Source organism: Poeciliopsis prolifica, unplaced genomic scaffold (assembly GCF_027474105.1).
Source record: "Poeciliopsis prolifica strain line A6 unplaced genomic scaffold, Auburn_PproV2 SCAFFOLD115, whole genome shotgun sequence".
Taxonomy (NCBI): Eukaryota; Metazoa; Chordata; class Actinopteri; order Cyprinodontiformes; family Poeciliidae; genus Poeciliopsis; species Poeciliopsis prolifica.
This window is the reverse complement of record NW_026562490.1, coordinates 600,623-616,739: the sequence shown is the minus strand read 5'-3', so window position 1 is coordinate 616,739 and position 16,117 is coordinate 600,623. Positions and strand designations below refer to the sequence as shown.

General features: G+C 40.2%; 1 protein-coding gene across 4 annotated transcripts; it reads right to left on the bottom strand.

The window, feature by feature from the left end:
• Positions 1-2,658: 2,658 nt before the first annotated feature.
• Positions 2,659-14,897, bottom strand: LOC129354659 (leucine-rich repeat-containing protein 24-like). Of its 4 annotated transcripts, none has more exons than XM_055024121.1 (9): positions 14,853-14,897; positions 12,583-12,632; positions 12,290-12,474; positions 12,106-12,192; positions 11,616-11,807; positions 9,865-10,033; positions 8,753-9,015; positions 7,537-8,082; positions 2,659-4,791 (listed from the first exon to the last, which is right to left on the bottom strand). In XM_055024121.1, the coding sequence occupies exons 3-9, from the start codon at positions 12,455-12,457 to the stop codon at positions 4,396-4,398; spliced, it is 1,821 nt and encodes a 606-aa protein (XP_054880096.1). In that variant the 5' UTR covers positions 12,458-12,474; positions 12,583-12,632; positions 14,853-14,897; the 3' UTR covers positions 2,659-4,395. The 4 variants fall into 4 exon arrangements, with proteins under 4 accessions (XP_054880096.1, XP_054880097.1, XP_054880099.1 ...); XM_055024122.1 differs by having other exon boundaries at positions 2,659-4,788; XM_055024124.1 differs by having other exon boundaries at positions 4,675-4,814.
• Between the last annotated feature and the right edge of the window lie 1,220 nt (positions 14,898-16,117).

Sequence of the window (16,117 nt, the reverse complement as noted above, 5' to 3'; positions counted from 1 at the left end):
TCTCATTTTCATTATTGAGTCCATCTAAAAGAAGAGCACAAAGTCAGGTTTTTCTTTCCAACATACTGATCACTGACGACACCAGCCGTTATCACTGCTGTCGTCAGGATGGTGTTGAAATGTTGAGGCTCCTGAGCACAAATCAGACTTAGGTTCCCTGCTGTCGCAGACCTTGGTCAGGCCTCTGATGGGTGCTGTTGGCTTCAAACCTGCTCAGGCTATGATTAAGCATCTTCTACTTGAACCTTCTGCAGGTTGTCATTGCTCACTGCTTCCAAGGCTGTAAGTCAAGTTCAGAGATGTCTACAGTAATTCCTGTCAAATAAGAGAGCAGCTTCAAAACAATTCAAATTCCAGAAAAGTTGGGGCGTTCTTCAAAATTGAAGAACATTTTGAATTTCAAGAGGTGATATTTTATTCATAACACAACATGGATAAGAAGTGTTTAAGCCGAGAAACTTTACAATTCCATAAAATATTTTGGACAGGAGCATGCTTACCATGGTGCAGCATGTCATCTTTTCAACAGTTTCTGTAGTCTTCATGTCGGACTCTTGGCCCATACTTGCCTGATGAAGGATTCCATCTGCTGAAGAGTTTGTGATCATCTTAGTTATCATAGTTATCATTTACTGATACAACAAATGTTCTCTACATTTGGGCATCATTAGGGCACCAGGACTCTGGTGAAGTGACCACTGTATGTCGCTTTCCATCGTTTTGCTGAAATCCATGGACTTCCCGGAAATGGACACTGTCTACAAGAAGAAACAGGATCTAAAATTTGAGAGAACGATTTAAATGTACACTGCCATGCCAGAAAGTTATCATCCAATAGGGTGTCATAATAAGATGTAGCTAAGGTAAAACTGGATTGGACAAAGTAGACATAAAAAGGATCATTTGGACTGACAAGTCTAGATTTATTTTGTTCCAAAGTAATGATGCATCAGGGCGCAAAGGCAGGTGAAGTGATCCACGCCCAGTTGGGATTTATAGAGCCTTAATATAATGGAGTTGTTTGCTCAGCTTTCTTTCATGCACCAGTTTGATGATATCTGAATCTGTTTCACTTGGACTAAAGGAGTGGTTTATAAAACATTGTCCTCAAGTTCTCCGAGATTCCAGGACGTACATTCATGGGTCTGTTATATTTCGTCTTGCCATGCAAGTCTCACATGCCTCCAAAATGTTTTCGCATTGGTTCAAGCATCCAAACGTCATATCACTTGTATAAAATATGTGCATCCCTTTTGAAGAACCCTCATTTTGTATGTGTGTCAGGGTAAATGACACCACTGCATCAGAGTACTTTCACCTTTAGCTGACAGACAATATCTTTAAAATAACATACTGAGAATTACATTGTATGCTTTTGAAATGATGATTAGCATTTCATGAACCAGGTATTCGATCACCTAACAACTAGAAGGAATTCTGACTGTTTGTCTTTAAGAAGCTCAGTACATCAGGCTTATCGAGGACGGCAGACAGCGGTAAACTGCTGTGTGCGATCAGGTGCAGTTATCTGAATTAATTGCACTTGTTGAACTTGCTACCTATCAGCTACTGATATGCTTCTCCTCTGTAACCTGAAGGGACAAGCATGGCTCCTAAGAGGAGGCACCTTTTGATATTGCTCACACCGACCTCCTAAAACTCAAATGGCAGTTTGTCACACTAGTACAGGGGTTACCAAAAAAGATTTCTATACACCAATACAGACATTTTTGTCTTGGTGAAATAGTGTTTTTGTTACGGTTTTTCTCATGCAACATTTTACAAGTGAGACCTCTGTAGATCTTTATAGAGGAGTGGGCCAGAATCCCTGCTGCAGGGCAAGCCTGGTCAAGAAGTACAGAAAACATGTGACCTCTGTAACTGTAAACAAAGATTTCTGTACCAAGTAACTTCTATTTTTGGAATAATTTCTTGTTTCATCCAATACAGTTTTGATTATTTATAAAAATATGATTTTGTTTCATCTAGATTCTACTGTGACAATCAAACATCTTTATTTTTTGTGAGAAAGTTGAATAATAGAAGATGTAACATTTTCTCCACTGTACTAATCACCTGACTATCTAGAGATGAAACGTTTATGCTCTTAGTACATGTAAAGAGTGCCCCCAAGTGGTGGATAAATAGAATGAATTAGAAAATGGAGGGACTTCCTTCCTTTTGGATCAATTTTATGAATAAATTGTATATCTGTGGCACAAATATTCACTGGAGACATTCTCAGATTAGTATAAAATGTAACCCAGTTTTTGTGGGTCTAACTAAATATTGACAGGATTCAACAAGGTCATTCAAAATGCTGCTCCACATTGGACCATTTTTTCTAGTTTTTTGTCAAATGGCATACAGTATTGCTACTGCTTAACTGCTACAAGATGGTGTGTTCAGGGATCCTACGATACAATTTATACGCTATCCTAGGATAGCGTATAAAGCAAATAAAGTTGTGTTTATAGATTTACAAAGAATCTCTGGCAACCTGGCTTTGCTCTAGGTTCAGTATCAAATGTGTAAAATACTGTTTACTCAAAGTCTCAAATCTTCATATACTACAGAAAAACAATTTTGTGATGTTGCTATGACATGAAACAGACATGTTTTGGTTCATGGATTTGTAAGTACAAAACATCCATCAAGTTGATTTTGGGACTCATCTTTAGACCTTTATTTACAAAGTTTTTTCATTAATGTTCTGAAGCACAAATTGCACATTTTGAACAAAGTTTTGAAATACATCTTTTGGTTTATCCAAAAATTATATGTTCTAGAGTCTAGACCATCTATGATTCAGTCTGCCTTTGTTGCAGATTCCCACACTGATTAAAATCCAACTTGTCATCCTGATTGGTCCAAGATGGACCTACAGACAAGGATAAAATTGTTGGTACCCCTCAGTTAATGAAAGAAAAACCCACAATGGTCAAAGAAATAACTTGAATCTGACAAAGTGATAATGAATAAAAAAAATTGAAAATAAATAAATGATAGTCAGACATTGCTTTTCAAACATGCTTCAACAAAATTAAGTTAAAAAATAAACTTATGAAACAGCCCTGGACAAAAGGGACATGTTAAATGATGGTATGTAATTAGCAATAATTAGCATCACAGGTGTCTACATTCTTGTAATCAATGGACCTACATAGTACAGGTAGTTACTGTGCTGTTTGGTGACATGGTGTGTATCACACTCAACCAGCAGAAGCAAAGGAAAGAGTTGTCTCAGGAGATTAGGAAAAAAAAATTATAGACAAGCATGACAAAGGTAAAGGTTACAAGACCATCTCCAAGCAGCTTGATGTTCCTCTGACTACAGTTGCACAATTACTCAGAAATTTAACATCCATGGGATTCTAGTCCATTGAACTGTTCTGAAGTGACCTTCTATGGACCCTCTCCTGAATCTGACTGAGCATCTTTGGAAGGAGCTGAAACCTGAGACAACTGAAGCAATTTGCTCATGAGCAGTGGGCCAAAATACCTGCTGAGAGGCGTTTAAGTCTCAATGACAGTTGTAGGAATCTTTTGAGTGCAATGATTTCCTTGAACGGTTGTGCAACAAAATATTAAGTTAAGTGTACCATCATTGTCCAGGCCTGTTTCATGAGTTTGCATTTTAACATAATTTTGTTGTTTGACACTGTTTGAAAAGCAGTTTCTGCCTTTCATTTATTTTCATAGAATTCTTTTTTTATTATTTCCTTGGTCAGATTAAAGTTATTTCTGTGACCATCGTGGGTTTTTCTTTCATTAAGTGAGGGGTACCAACAAGTTTGTCCACATGTGTAAATGTTGGGGGAGGAAAGAATGGAAAAACCCTGTTTTTTTTACTGTCCAGAATTTAACATCAAGTTATAATGACAGCAGCAAGAGATGGGAATCAGATTTCAAATATTTTATCTATAACTACAAAACTCTATTTTTGTCCAACTGATTTAACTGTACATCCTTCTAGTGGCTCAACGAAGTTCCTGTACATCGATGAACATGTTATTCAACCACACAAGCTTCCCCTAGAACTTAACAGGAGAAAATTTATAGTGTGGTCAACTTTTCACCAGTTTCTTTCCACACTAATAGTGTCGGTCTTCTAATGTCATGGTCTCATAAAGATGAGGCCAGCCCCAGAACTCCCCTCCAAAACCAGTATTCAGTAGCAGGTAACCCAATAGCCTTTCTGAGAGCTCGTCATACAGAACTGTGTTAAAGTTGAACTGTTTTCAGGTTTTGAGCTTTGTCTCATTCAGGATTCTTCGGGTCTGTCCTGGGTGAGTCTGGTGTACCGGAACATGTCAGCAGAGGGAGCCTTTATTGTTCATTGCCAAATGAAACCATGAGGTTTTTCAAAGGTACAATCTGTCTGTCTGCAGTCCTTTAGCAGTGGATCTCATAAGCTATCCGAGAGTCCATAAACACTCCAGGGTGGTTGAGAAACAACCCTTCAGCCTCTGATGTGATAATAGGGTCTGCTTCCCCTCCTTCCCCTGCAATGCGTCTCATGGTTCGAATGTCAATCTCTTGCTGCTCCTGTTTGTTCTGAGGGACAGTGGGATTTGTAGTTTTGCCTGGTCCAATGGACAGAGTTTGGCTGGAGGTGTCGGATGATGCGTGGCAGTCCAGATTGGTAGTGGAGACTGCTGGGGGAAGCACAGGCTTGGCTCTGTTCAGTACATACATTTCATGGCCTTGTTCATCACGGTACTCTTCTAGCTGGGCAAAGGTGGTGGGGCCGTCAGAGTAGTCATTCACGTACAGGATGCTCTCCTCCTGCTGGTTAAAATTCACCTTGATCACTTTTGGGATACAGAAATAATAAAAACTTGAGAGGTTCACACTTTTGAAATAGCCTGTTGTACACATTTATCAGTATAATTTATGTAAGCATATCTATTGAAATGTCTAAGATATTTCTACAAATATTTTTTCAGCCTAAAAAACTGCTTGGTAGTAACATTAATATTCCATTCCATATTTCACCCACTATAGATAGAGCGAACTGTTTTAGTTACTATAGCAAAAAGTTATCCTAGAACTTATAAAGCAAACAAGCTAAATTACAGTTAAGAAATTTAAAAAGGAAGATTGACACATTGCAAGCCTTTATTTATTGAAATATTGATAATTATGGCTTACAGATAACACAAACAAATTCAGTATCTCTTAAAAATGTGACTAGTGAAATATTGGAAACTCTTTGTGCCACAACCTAGTCAGCTAAGTAACTACAAACACCTATTAAGCTTTTCTGACCCTTTAATTGGTTTCTCACTGTGGCTCAGTCAGCTACAACCATGGGGAACACTGCTGGACAGCAGACAATCCTGGACACCTTCACAAGGTGGTGAGATGCAATTGCAGGAGAACCTGGTTGTTCTGAGTTCTATATATGCAAGTACATTCTCAGAAAATTAAGAAATTGAGTGGAAGGAAGTAGTGTGAAAAAGATGCAGCAGCAACAGGGAAAACTGAAGGCCTGGGAAGATTGTCAAGTGAAATCCATTCCAGTAGAGCCACACAGACGAATAGCCACCATTAGAATAACCAAAGACAAGGTCAGAGGAACTGGGCTGATGCTCACTGATCTGCTCACCGTGCTGACAAGCTGTATGGAGACAAAGTTGTCAATGTACCAAAAGTTTCTTCCATGACAGTGGTGTTCCTGTAATTGATTGGCCAGCAAACTTCCTGACCTTTAACCCCACAGAAAATCTCTGGAATGTGGACAAGACCCAACAAGGAAGCTGACCTAAAGGCAGATATCAAAGCAACATAGGCTTTCATTACACGTAGCATTGTTACAGGCTGACCCTGTCTTTGTCTTTCCACAAAGGTCCTGGAAAGACTCCTGTTGGCCCTCCAGAGTGGGCCAAGCACTGCTTCCTGAAGTGCTGTGTCAGCTCTTCATGAAGCTTCATAAGTCCACTGTCATCTGGACAAAGCAGACAGCACTGTCAAGATTGTTCTTTGATTTCTCCAGTGTATTGAACACAGTTCATTCTGAACTGTTTTATCAGTTCAGAAGACAGCAGAGCAGTCACCAGAAGATATATGACTGAATCTATGACTATCTGACAAACAGACCACTGTTTGTGAGACTGAAGGACTTTGTGTCTAACCAGGAAAGGCTCCAATAGCATCAAAGGGAGATGTACTCTTACCATTCCTTTTAACTCCATACACTTCAGAGTTCTCTCATCTCCAGAAATACTCAGATGACTCTGCAGTTGTCGGGTGTACCAGAGATGGATAAGAAGCAGAGTACAGAGATCTGGTGGGCCGCTTTGTGTCATGGTGTGGAAACAATCATCTCATCTTAAATATAAACAAAACAAAGGAGATGATTGTAGATTTCAGGAGGAACAGGGTCAAAGGTAAAATCCTATTTCCATCATGGGAGAAAAACTGGAACTGGTTGAGGAATGTAAATACCTCGGTGTTCATCTGGACAACAAACTGGACTGGAGTGAAGTGTCTATAAGAAGGGTCAGAGCAGACTGGACATGTTGAAGACAACAAGATCCTTCAAGGTTTGCAGCAAGATGCTGCAGATCTTCTCTTCTGCTGTCATTTGTTGGGGCAGCACTATCAGCACCAGCAACCTAAAAGGCTCAACAATCTGATACAGAAGGCTGGTTCTGTTCTGAGGACCACTGTGGAACCTCTGGAGATGATTATGCAAAGAAGAATTTTCCATAAAATCAAGAACATTATGGACAACACTGATCATCCTCTTTATGAGACTGTCTTAGATTAATGGAGTGTCTTCAGTCAGAGGCTTCTTCAAATTTACTGTAATGCAAACTGCTACAGGAGACCCTTCTTGTTCCCAGCCATCACCAGCCACAATAACTCTTTGATAAATTTGAATTAGCATGATTTACAGCAATATTTAATTTCCAATAAAGTATTTTTTTAATTTGATTATCGCAGCACATTGATACAGTAATTCATGAAAGAGGAGTCCACTCAAGTATTGACGCATTGAGATGTACATTCTTTTCAGAAACTCAACATTTATGGTTAAAACATCCATTTTGATTGGTCTAATTTAATGATATTCTAATTTTCTGAGACACTGAATTCTGAAGGGTTTTTACATGTAAGCCATAGTCATTAAAACAGCAAAAAATAGAAGATTCAAATATTTGATTGTGTGTAATCCTTCCATTAATAACTGTTTCAGTTTATGTGACGACTAACAAGAAATATTAAAGTTTAACACAAGGCTAAATTTTTTTGATACATAATAGAGCATGGACTGAATTGACATTATATTGATTTATTTGGCTATTGGCCTGTTTATAAGAAGCATGAAGAATTAGATAATAAAGAGAAGAAACCAACTATCTTTAAAATAAAGACATTTAGTGACTTCATATTCCTGTTCTGTTTGTTGTTCTAATTAAGAGCAGATTAGTTTTTGTTTTATTTGTTAAATGTAGCAACATTTATTAACAGCTGCTTAAGGAGAATTCTGCGAGCTGCTGGATGCATCATAGAATAAACAATATGCACCTTCTTAGCACCGTCGGCGTCCTTGTCCCGCTGGTGATGTCGGCTGTAGATCATGGCTACTAGCAGCAGAGCAGTCAAAGCCAGCAGGGAGATGCCCACAGCGATGGCAGTCTGAGTGGCAGCTCCCAGAGCACTGAAGGCCATGCTGCCCAGAGCATATAGCGGCTCCCGGCTCACATCAGAACCCAAAACCGGGCTGTGGTTCCTCAGCCGGGGCCAAGCTGGGGAGTATGCTGAGGAAACCTGAGACCATGAGGCCCAGATTGAGGAAGAAGTGGATGAGTTGATAGCGAGCTGAAAAGTCACCTTGGCTACACCTCCTGCATTCCAGGCCTCACATTCATAAAAACCTGCATGGGCCACAGTCACATTACTGAGGAACAGCATGCCACTGCCAGTGTCAGGGTCAAAGTACTCGCCGGCGGTCTTCTGTAGGCTGACTCTGGCTACAGACTCTGACCCTTCCCCTCCTCCAGCACCCAGATCCTGAACCAGACCCCGAGGGGAGTCCACCACTTGACTTTGAGATGCTTTCTTCCAAGTCACCTGCAAACATGTAGAGGCTTTGAGTGCCCTTGCTGAAAAGAAATACTCATCATAACACACATCTTAGTAGCAAAAGAAGCAACAGATGTATGATTTGTGCATTTTTTTTAAACCAGGAATGACAATTCCAGCCCACAGAAATTATTTATATGGTCCTGTAGACTCCAGATGGCCTCATAAATAGAACTTAAAGATAACAGTTGTGTGCTTAAGTATTATTTTATCAGTCAATCAGGCTTGTGCAAATTAAAAAGTTAATTTGAAGAAAAATCAAATGCAGAGAAAGTTAGAATATTCTAACAATTTCTTAATAGGTCATCTTGTCAATACATTCTGCCACAACTGGGCCATTGAGAAGATTCCAGATCTTGATTTGACCTGAAATAACAATGAGACATCAGAAGTTCAATCTTTCATTCTACTGGAGCTCTCCACCTCCAGTCTCTGCCTTCCTGAGCAGTTCCAGACTGACAGAATAAATCATTTCCAAACAGTGAGTGTGTGTATTAAAATCTCTTTCTAAAAGTCTGGAAGTAAGTCATACCTATTATGAAATTTGTAACTATAATATATTCCTTATTTCCTATTTATTAATAAGTTTAGATGGAAATGAATTTCTGATACACATTTCTGCTGATAAACTTATTTAAACGTTGACAAAACTGCTTACTTGTGGCCGAGGATAGCCAGAGGCATGGCAGGACACCCTGAGGCTCTCCCCCAGATGGACTGCCAACCTTCTTGGTTCCAGTTGAACTACTGGAGGGATACACACCAGGCTGTTGAGTGGGACTTCCACAAGGCTGAGGTGGGAAAGACGCGGTGGCTCATTGCAGACCAGCCGGCGTTCTGCAGAGCTGAGCAGACGCTGACCATCTTCATCAATCCACCTCCTGAGCCAGTGGAGAGCACAATCACAGCGCCAGGGGTTATCTACAACAAAGCAACACGGAGACAGTAGGGAACCATGAGAATTTTAATTAGGTCTATAGTTCCAAAAATTAAAGAACTGTGTCTTCCGTAAGGTAACCAGATTGCTTTACTTTAAACTCTTGTGCTGGTATGCCAGGCCAGAGTTTATGATAGACTACTCTTCTTGAACTACCACTAGCTAACTGCATAGGAAACACTGCAAACAATAAGTATTGAACATGTCAAACATATTTCTTATTTAAGTATTTCTAAAAATTTGAACTTCTAAATTTTTAGAAATTCATATTTTAGAAAATTTGAATTTCTAAAATATAAACTTCACACTAGATATCAGTAAGTAATTTCTACCCAAGTAATTAAGAATATTGGAGTGCACTAGTCCAGTCTAGAATTATCTAGAATCATTAGTAAAGTCAAGAATTATCTTCTTCATATTTGTATTACTCCTAGACTGGACTACTGAAACTCCCTGTTTATGATATTGAATAGTCTCTTTTTCAATGTCTGCAGCTGGTTCAGAATTCAGCTGCCTGTCTGCTAATGAGGACAAGACGATGTGAACCTTTCACCCCGATATCTTTATTTCCTTCATTAGATCAATGTTTCTTTTTAAAATTCTTTCTCCCATCTTGTTTTAATTTTCAAATTAATGTGGTAAAGTCTTTTTTTCTGATGAAGACTTCAACATGCCTCTTGTGTGGCGAGTGCTGCTAATACCTGGTTCAGATATGATTCTGGTCTGTTTTTCTACACAAAGTATTCTCTAAGTGTTTTCAATGTTTATTTCAAACTACAGTGCGTGCACATGTGTGTATGTCTGAAGTTATGAAAAAAGAAATCTAAACTCACCTGTAATCCGCAGTACCTGCAGGCTAACTAGTGGCTGCAGGGATGTAGGACCAATGGTGTGGAGGTTATTCCTGCTCAGGTCCAGCAGAGCCAGAGAAGTCAAACCAAACAGAGCCTTGTCTGCTATCATCTCTATGCTGTTCTGCTGCAAATGAAGCTCCTGCAGACGCTGGGGATACATGCAGATTTTAAATCAGCAACATGAGCAGGAGGTACTGCCTAAGCATAATCATTATGGAATAATTTCAGATCAATGAGTTTCAACAGTCTTTAGTTCCTATTTGTGATCCATTATGTTTTAACAAACTAAACCATATTCCAAGATGCTTTTTGCATGAGCTGGTTTTGGGTAGTGTGTCATCACATACTGATGTTTCTGAACAGCTTCACCTGATGCAGAAAAACTACACACACACACATAGCACACGCACTGTGGTTTGAACATTTGCTATTTGCTCTAACACTTTCATCATTCCTTGTACACTCACCGGCCACATTATTAGATACACTTCTTCAACTGTTTGTTAATGCAGTGATTGGCAGAAACTCCATGCACTTAGGCATGTAGACATGGCCAAGACAATCTGCTGCAATTTAAACTGAGCTTCAGAATGGAGAAGAAAGGTGATTAAAGTGACTTTGAACGTGGCATGGTTGTTGGTGCCAGTCGGGCTGGTCTGAGTATTTCAGAAACTGCTGATCTACTGGGATTTTTATGCACAACCATTTCTAGGATTTACAAAAGCAGAAGACCACACCAGGTGCCACTCAAGTGAGTTAGGAACTGGAAACTGAAGCTACAATTCACACAGACTCGCCAACATTGGACTCCAGAAGATTCGAAGACATTGTCTGGTTTGATGAGTTTCAATTTCTGCTGCGACATTTGGATGGTAAAGTCAGAATTTGGAGTCAATGAGATGAAAGCATGGATCCATCCTTGCTTATATCAACGGTTCACGCTGATGGTGGTGGTGCAATGGTGTGGGGATATTTTCCTGGCACATTGGGCCTATTAGTACCAATTGAGCATCGTGTCAATGCCACAACCTACTTGAGTATTGTTGCTATCTCCATCCCTTTATGACCACAGTGTGCCCAACTTCTGATGGCTGCTTCCAGCAGGATAACGCGCCATGTCATAAACCATGAATCGTCTCAGACTGGTTTCTTGAACACGACAATGAGTTCACTGAACTCAAATGGCCTCAACAGTCACCTGATCTCAATCCAATAGAGAACCTTTGGGATGTGATGGAATGTGAGGAATGCAACAGAACACATGGAGTTCAAAAATCTGCAGCACTACAGCTAATCTGTGAGGAATGTTTCCAGTACTTTGTTGAATCTACGCCACAAAGGATTAAGACAGTTCTGGAGGCAAAAAGAGATCAAACCCAGTACTAGCAAGGTGTACCTAACAAAATGGTCAGTGAGTGCCGTTTTCGATTTAGAATGATGTGGAGATTTTAAAAGTGTATCCTGCCATTTTTATAGGGAAACTGCTCTTGCTGACAAGCTATGAGCACATGTCTGTTAAAAACTCCCTGCAGGCTCTCTGCATGGACACAGTTTAGATACAACTGTCAGTTTCTCACTGATTGTCTTAATAGAGTGCATAGGTACAACTTCTCAAATCTAATCTTTTCTGTTTCATATCTTTGTTCACCGTCTGAGAAATACAGGATATGCAAATGTATTCACTGAAATGTACCTTCATGAAAACTTCAGTGTGTTCTGATATCTTTTACCTGTAAACCCTGGAAGGTGTAATCCAGCAGGCGTGTGATGTCATTTCCTGACAGGTACAGTATGCGGAGCTGTTCGAGCCCCTGAAGCATGTTCGGTGTAAGTAAGTGGATCCGGTTTCCGTTCAGAGCAAGCTCCAACAGCTGGCTCTGGTCCAGAAAAGAGCCAGGCTCCACACCTGAAATGGTGTTGTTCTGCATGAGGGACAGAAAAGGAAAACAAACCAAAATATATTTGTATACATATTTCATGTTTTTAAATCAGGCCCATGTGTTAACTGATTCTACCCATTGGTCAGCATACTGGGGCATATGCAAATTTATACCACTAATCTGATCTAAACTTGATATTCCAAGTTTGCATGTTTCCCTGTGCATGCACTGGTTCTCTGTCAAGATTATGTTTTTCTCCAAAAAACATAATCTTGATAACGTCCCAGTGTCTAACCTTTAAGCAAGAATGTCAGAGATGTTAGGTTTCTCAGCTTGTTACCTGCAGATACAAATAATGAAGGTGCTTCAGCAGAGTGAGGTCCACTCGATGAATCTGACTGATCACATTGTCCTGGAGGAAGATGGTCTGAGAACAGAAACAGAGCATAATAAAACATGATGGTGAACGTGTTTCCATGACTACTAACACACAGCAACCTGTGGTGAGCAGAGAAGAGAACTACCTGAGTGGAAGGAGGAATGAGTCTGGGGATGTCCCTCAGGTCAGTGGAACCACACTCCACCGTGAGGCTGTAGCAGCGGCAGCCAGCAGGACAGGAAGGAGACACATCCAGAGACGGACGTGGAGACGGAAGCAGGAGGGACAAGAGAAGCACAAACCCCACAGCCATAACATTGAGAGGCAGAACTGAGGAAGAGCGCAGAGCAGAGCATTCATCAGCCTCATCACATCAGGACTTTTTTTTGCTTTACCTCATTTATTATTTGGAACACGTTTCCATCACCATTCACCTACTATTTTAGTTGAGATGTTGTAGAGCACTGATCACGGATGGGGAGAATATTCTGCACATAAAACCAAAAGACAACAATCATAAAAAAGGCAATATAAACACTATTACTGCTTTATTTAGATTTAAGAGAGAAAGTTTCAGCCTGGTGCTGCAGAGCAATTGTACATCATATCCAGGTGTGCGTTAACACAGTCCATGGAAAAGAAAATTAACAATGAGCTCAGAGAAGCAAATGTGTTCCCTCTTGTTTTGGCCTGACTAGCAGGCCATTTCCATCTATTTCCATCTATGGTCCACCACTACTGGGAGAACAAGTATTCCCAACAACAAAAGATCTTAAACAGCTGCCAACAGGACAATTTAGTCAGAATGTGAATCTCAGAGAAATGACCCAGGAGCTCAGTTATAGCAGGTTAAAGGTTAAAGTTGTTCACACAACAAATGAAACTTGTTTGGCAGGGTTGAAGGAGAAATAGAGTAAGAACAAAGTGAAGTCTGTGTTGTATCAGACAGAACCAAAACTCTTCTGGCACAAGATGCTTCAGACAGATGAGAGCGAACTAGAGATGCTTCAGGCCATGAAGCTGGCAAGCACAATGGTGAAACTCTATGGTGCAACTTTAAGAGTTGGGCATAAATATATCTTTGTAAAACCTTTATTGAACTCATGCAATATTCTGAATAATATAGAGCCAAAGATTAATACCACTGCAATAATCTGACAGACTGTAGTCAGGCAGACAAGTCCTGTTGAGAGTCATAGCTCCTGACAGTGGTTCTGCTAGTACTGCTGACTGAAACTACACCACCATCAATATCAGACAACATGAGATAAATTTCCATTATTATGCTTATGATACTGTTTTATTTATTCATTAATCATGATGAATCCAACCAGACAGGTAGATTACAGACATGTTTTTAGACATAAAAATCCAGATGACTAAACGTTCTGCCTTTAGAACGTTTAGAAGTTGTTTTTGTTTGGACCAGAACTTCTGAAAAAGAATAAAGCTCCATCATACATCAGAGTTTTGATTTGTCCATATCTTACTAACTCTGAACTTGTTGAAGAACCTGAGATCCTTCACGGTTTGCAAGAAGATGCTGTAGATCAGGGGTCTCATACTCCAGTCCTTGAGGGCCAGTGTCCTGCAACTTAGATGTGCCTCTGCTGCACCACCTGAATAGAATGATTCGGTCATTAAGGCTCTGGAGATCTGATCTACACAAGGAGGTAATTAAACCATTTCATTCCAGCGTTTTGCACCTGTGGCACATCTAAACACTGCAGGACAGTGGTCCTCGAGGACTGGAGTTTGACACCCCTGCTGTACGTCTTCCATCAATCTGTTGTTCTCTTTTACTGTCATCAGTTGGGGCAGCAGCATCAGAACTAAAAAAGCTCAACAGCTTGATAAAGAAGGATTTATTCTGGTTCTGTTCTGGGGACGACCGTGGAACCTCTGGAGATAGGATTCTTCAAGAAAATTATGGACAACACTGACCATCCTCTTCATGAGACTTTCTTGGGAAGGCAGAGTATCTTCAGTCAGAGGCTTCTTCAGATTCAGTGCTGTACAGACTGCTGCAGAAGGTCTTTCCTGCCAACAGCCATCTGAGCTACATTTAATTTCCCTATGGAATAATAAAGTATTTTTGAATTGAACTCAATGAGTTTCCAATATATTGGATCTGCAGGTATCTGCAGGTTAATATTTCACAATATTAACATTTTCTAAGTCATTTAATTTTAGGTTTTTATTATCTTTAAGGCCATAATCATGGGGTTAGGGTTAAAATAAAGGCTTGAAATGTATCAATATTTGGAACAAATCTATGTGAATTTCACTTTCTGAAACAAAAATATGAAAGAAAAAAAAACGTACATATTTTTTTGTTTTTTACATTTTTATCTTTTGGATTATACTCGTATTAGTCTCCTAAGAAACGACTGACAGATCGAGGCACTGACTGTTTTCTTTGTCTCTGTTGGGGATGGAAATACTGCTGTTGATCAATACCTCTAATAATATGGCTTGCTGGTTTGCGATAAATCCCTCACATGGCTATAAAATGATGAATGTTAATCTAAGGTGGCAGAAAGCCTAGTGTTTTTCACTCTCAACCATAATGAGTGCAGCACCAGCATGCGCATAGATCCAACACTGCAGCAGAACCAGACCCATCATGTCCGGGCTGCTGCAGCTCACAGCGGCGGACCTGGAGGAGGAAGAGAAACGGATTCTGCACAGCGACCGGTTGGATTTACCTGATCAGGCCCGACAGAACTCTGTTGGCGTCGCGTCGGTGCGCCGCCCGTCTCCAGGCAGAGGAGCAGCTGAATGACTGGAGGGATGAGGTATAGAGCAGCAGGCGGCAACGGAGCAGCCACCGAGGCTGTGGGTGAAAGGGAGAAGGAACGGGGGAAACAGACGGAACCGGCTCATACGGTTCTGTTAAATCCCATTATCCGGCTGGCTTTCTAGCCCGTCTTCCAGCGCATCCTCCCATATAGTAGGAGCAAGCTGCTGTTGCTGCCCCGCCCCCACTCCACTCAGCATCACACCTCCTACACCAGCAGATGCTCTTCATCTCGTTTATTTCTAAGCAGGCGTGGATAACAAAGCTGCTACCTAATCAGTCTTGCTACAGATCGCTTACACATTTCCATCAGATGAAATGAAAACCAGAGTAAATACATCGAGGTCTAAAGCAGGCCTGCTCTTCCTGTTATCGGCTGTCGGTCTAACCAGAGGAAAATGTAACAGTTGATGTCGGGAATCGTCTCAGTTGAGAGCGGAGCTTTGATTGTCGAGGAAACACTTGAGAAATTTATGGAGGACTAGTTGCCCATAGCGCATCAATTTTCTAGATTATTTTTGTCATCTGTTCAACCATTCATTTCATTTTTATATAGAGCTACAAGTAAATAAAGTGTTTTACTCGATAAGTTGACATAAAGGAGGGTGGGACTGGTCGCAACTGTTTAATTTTTATTTTATTTTTTTTACCAATTTTACATTTGATTCAATGTAATGTTCATTACTTGTTTCATAATTGATGATTGGTTTTTATAATGTAAAACACTGAAAACACCTTACTGCTGAAATGTGCTACACAAATAAACTTAACTTACCAAAATCTGAACACAATGAAGCCATTTTTGTATTTGTTTTTTTCTTACACTTTATTTAAATATGATCATGTCTGATATTACATTAAACAATGTCTGAAAGTGTCCATCCACAGGTGTAGTTAAAGAGGCTGCATGGCAGCAGACCTCAGTGATCACTGCACTGTCCCAGCTCATCTCTGATCCTGGCTGTTTCCAATCCCATCAACCTGATCAAATATCACAGCTCCTCCTCAGTCATGATGCATGCTTGTGATCATAAAGTCATTTGATCTTTGGGATGGTCCTAGAAGATATTTCTCCACAGCTGGACTAAAGGTAAAAAAAAATATGAAAATATCACAGCCTTATATCAGAACGATGAGCAGTTTCACACAATGGAATGCTCTCCCATCTTAGTT

Excerpts from the sequence above, each read along its gene's own strand:
- LOC129354659 (XM_055024121.1), bottom strand. The coding sequence starts at position 12,457 with ATGGCTGTGGGGTTTGTGCTTCTCTTGTCCCTCCTGCTTCCGTCTCCA. Across the intron at positions 11,808-12,105 it reads TTCATTATTTGTATCTGCAG|AACAACACCATTTCAGGTGT; the intron begins GTAACAAGCTGA and ends TCCCTCATGCAG. Across the intron at positions 4,792-7,536 it reads ACGCCGACGGTGCTAAGAAG|CAGGAGGAGAGCATCCTGTA; the intron begins GTGCATATTGTT and ends AATTTTAACCAG.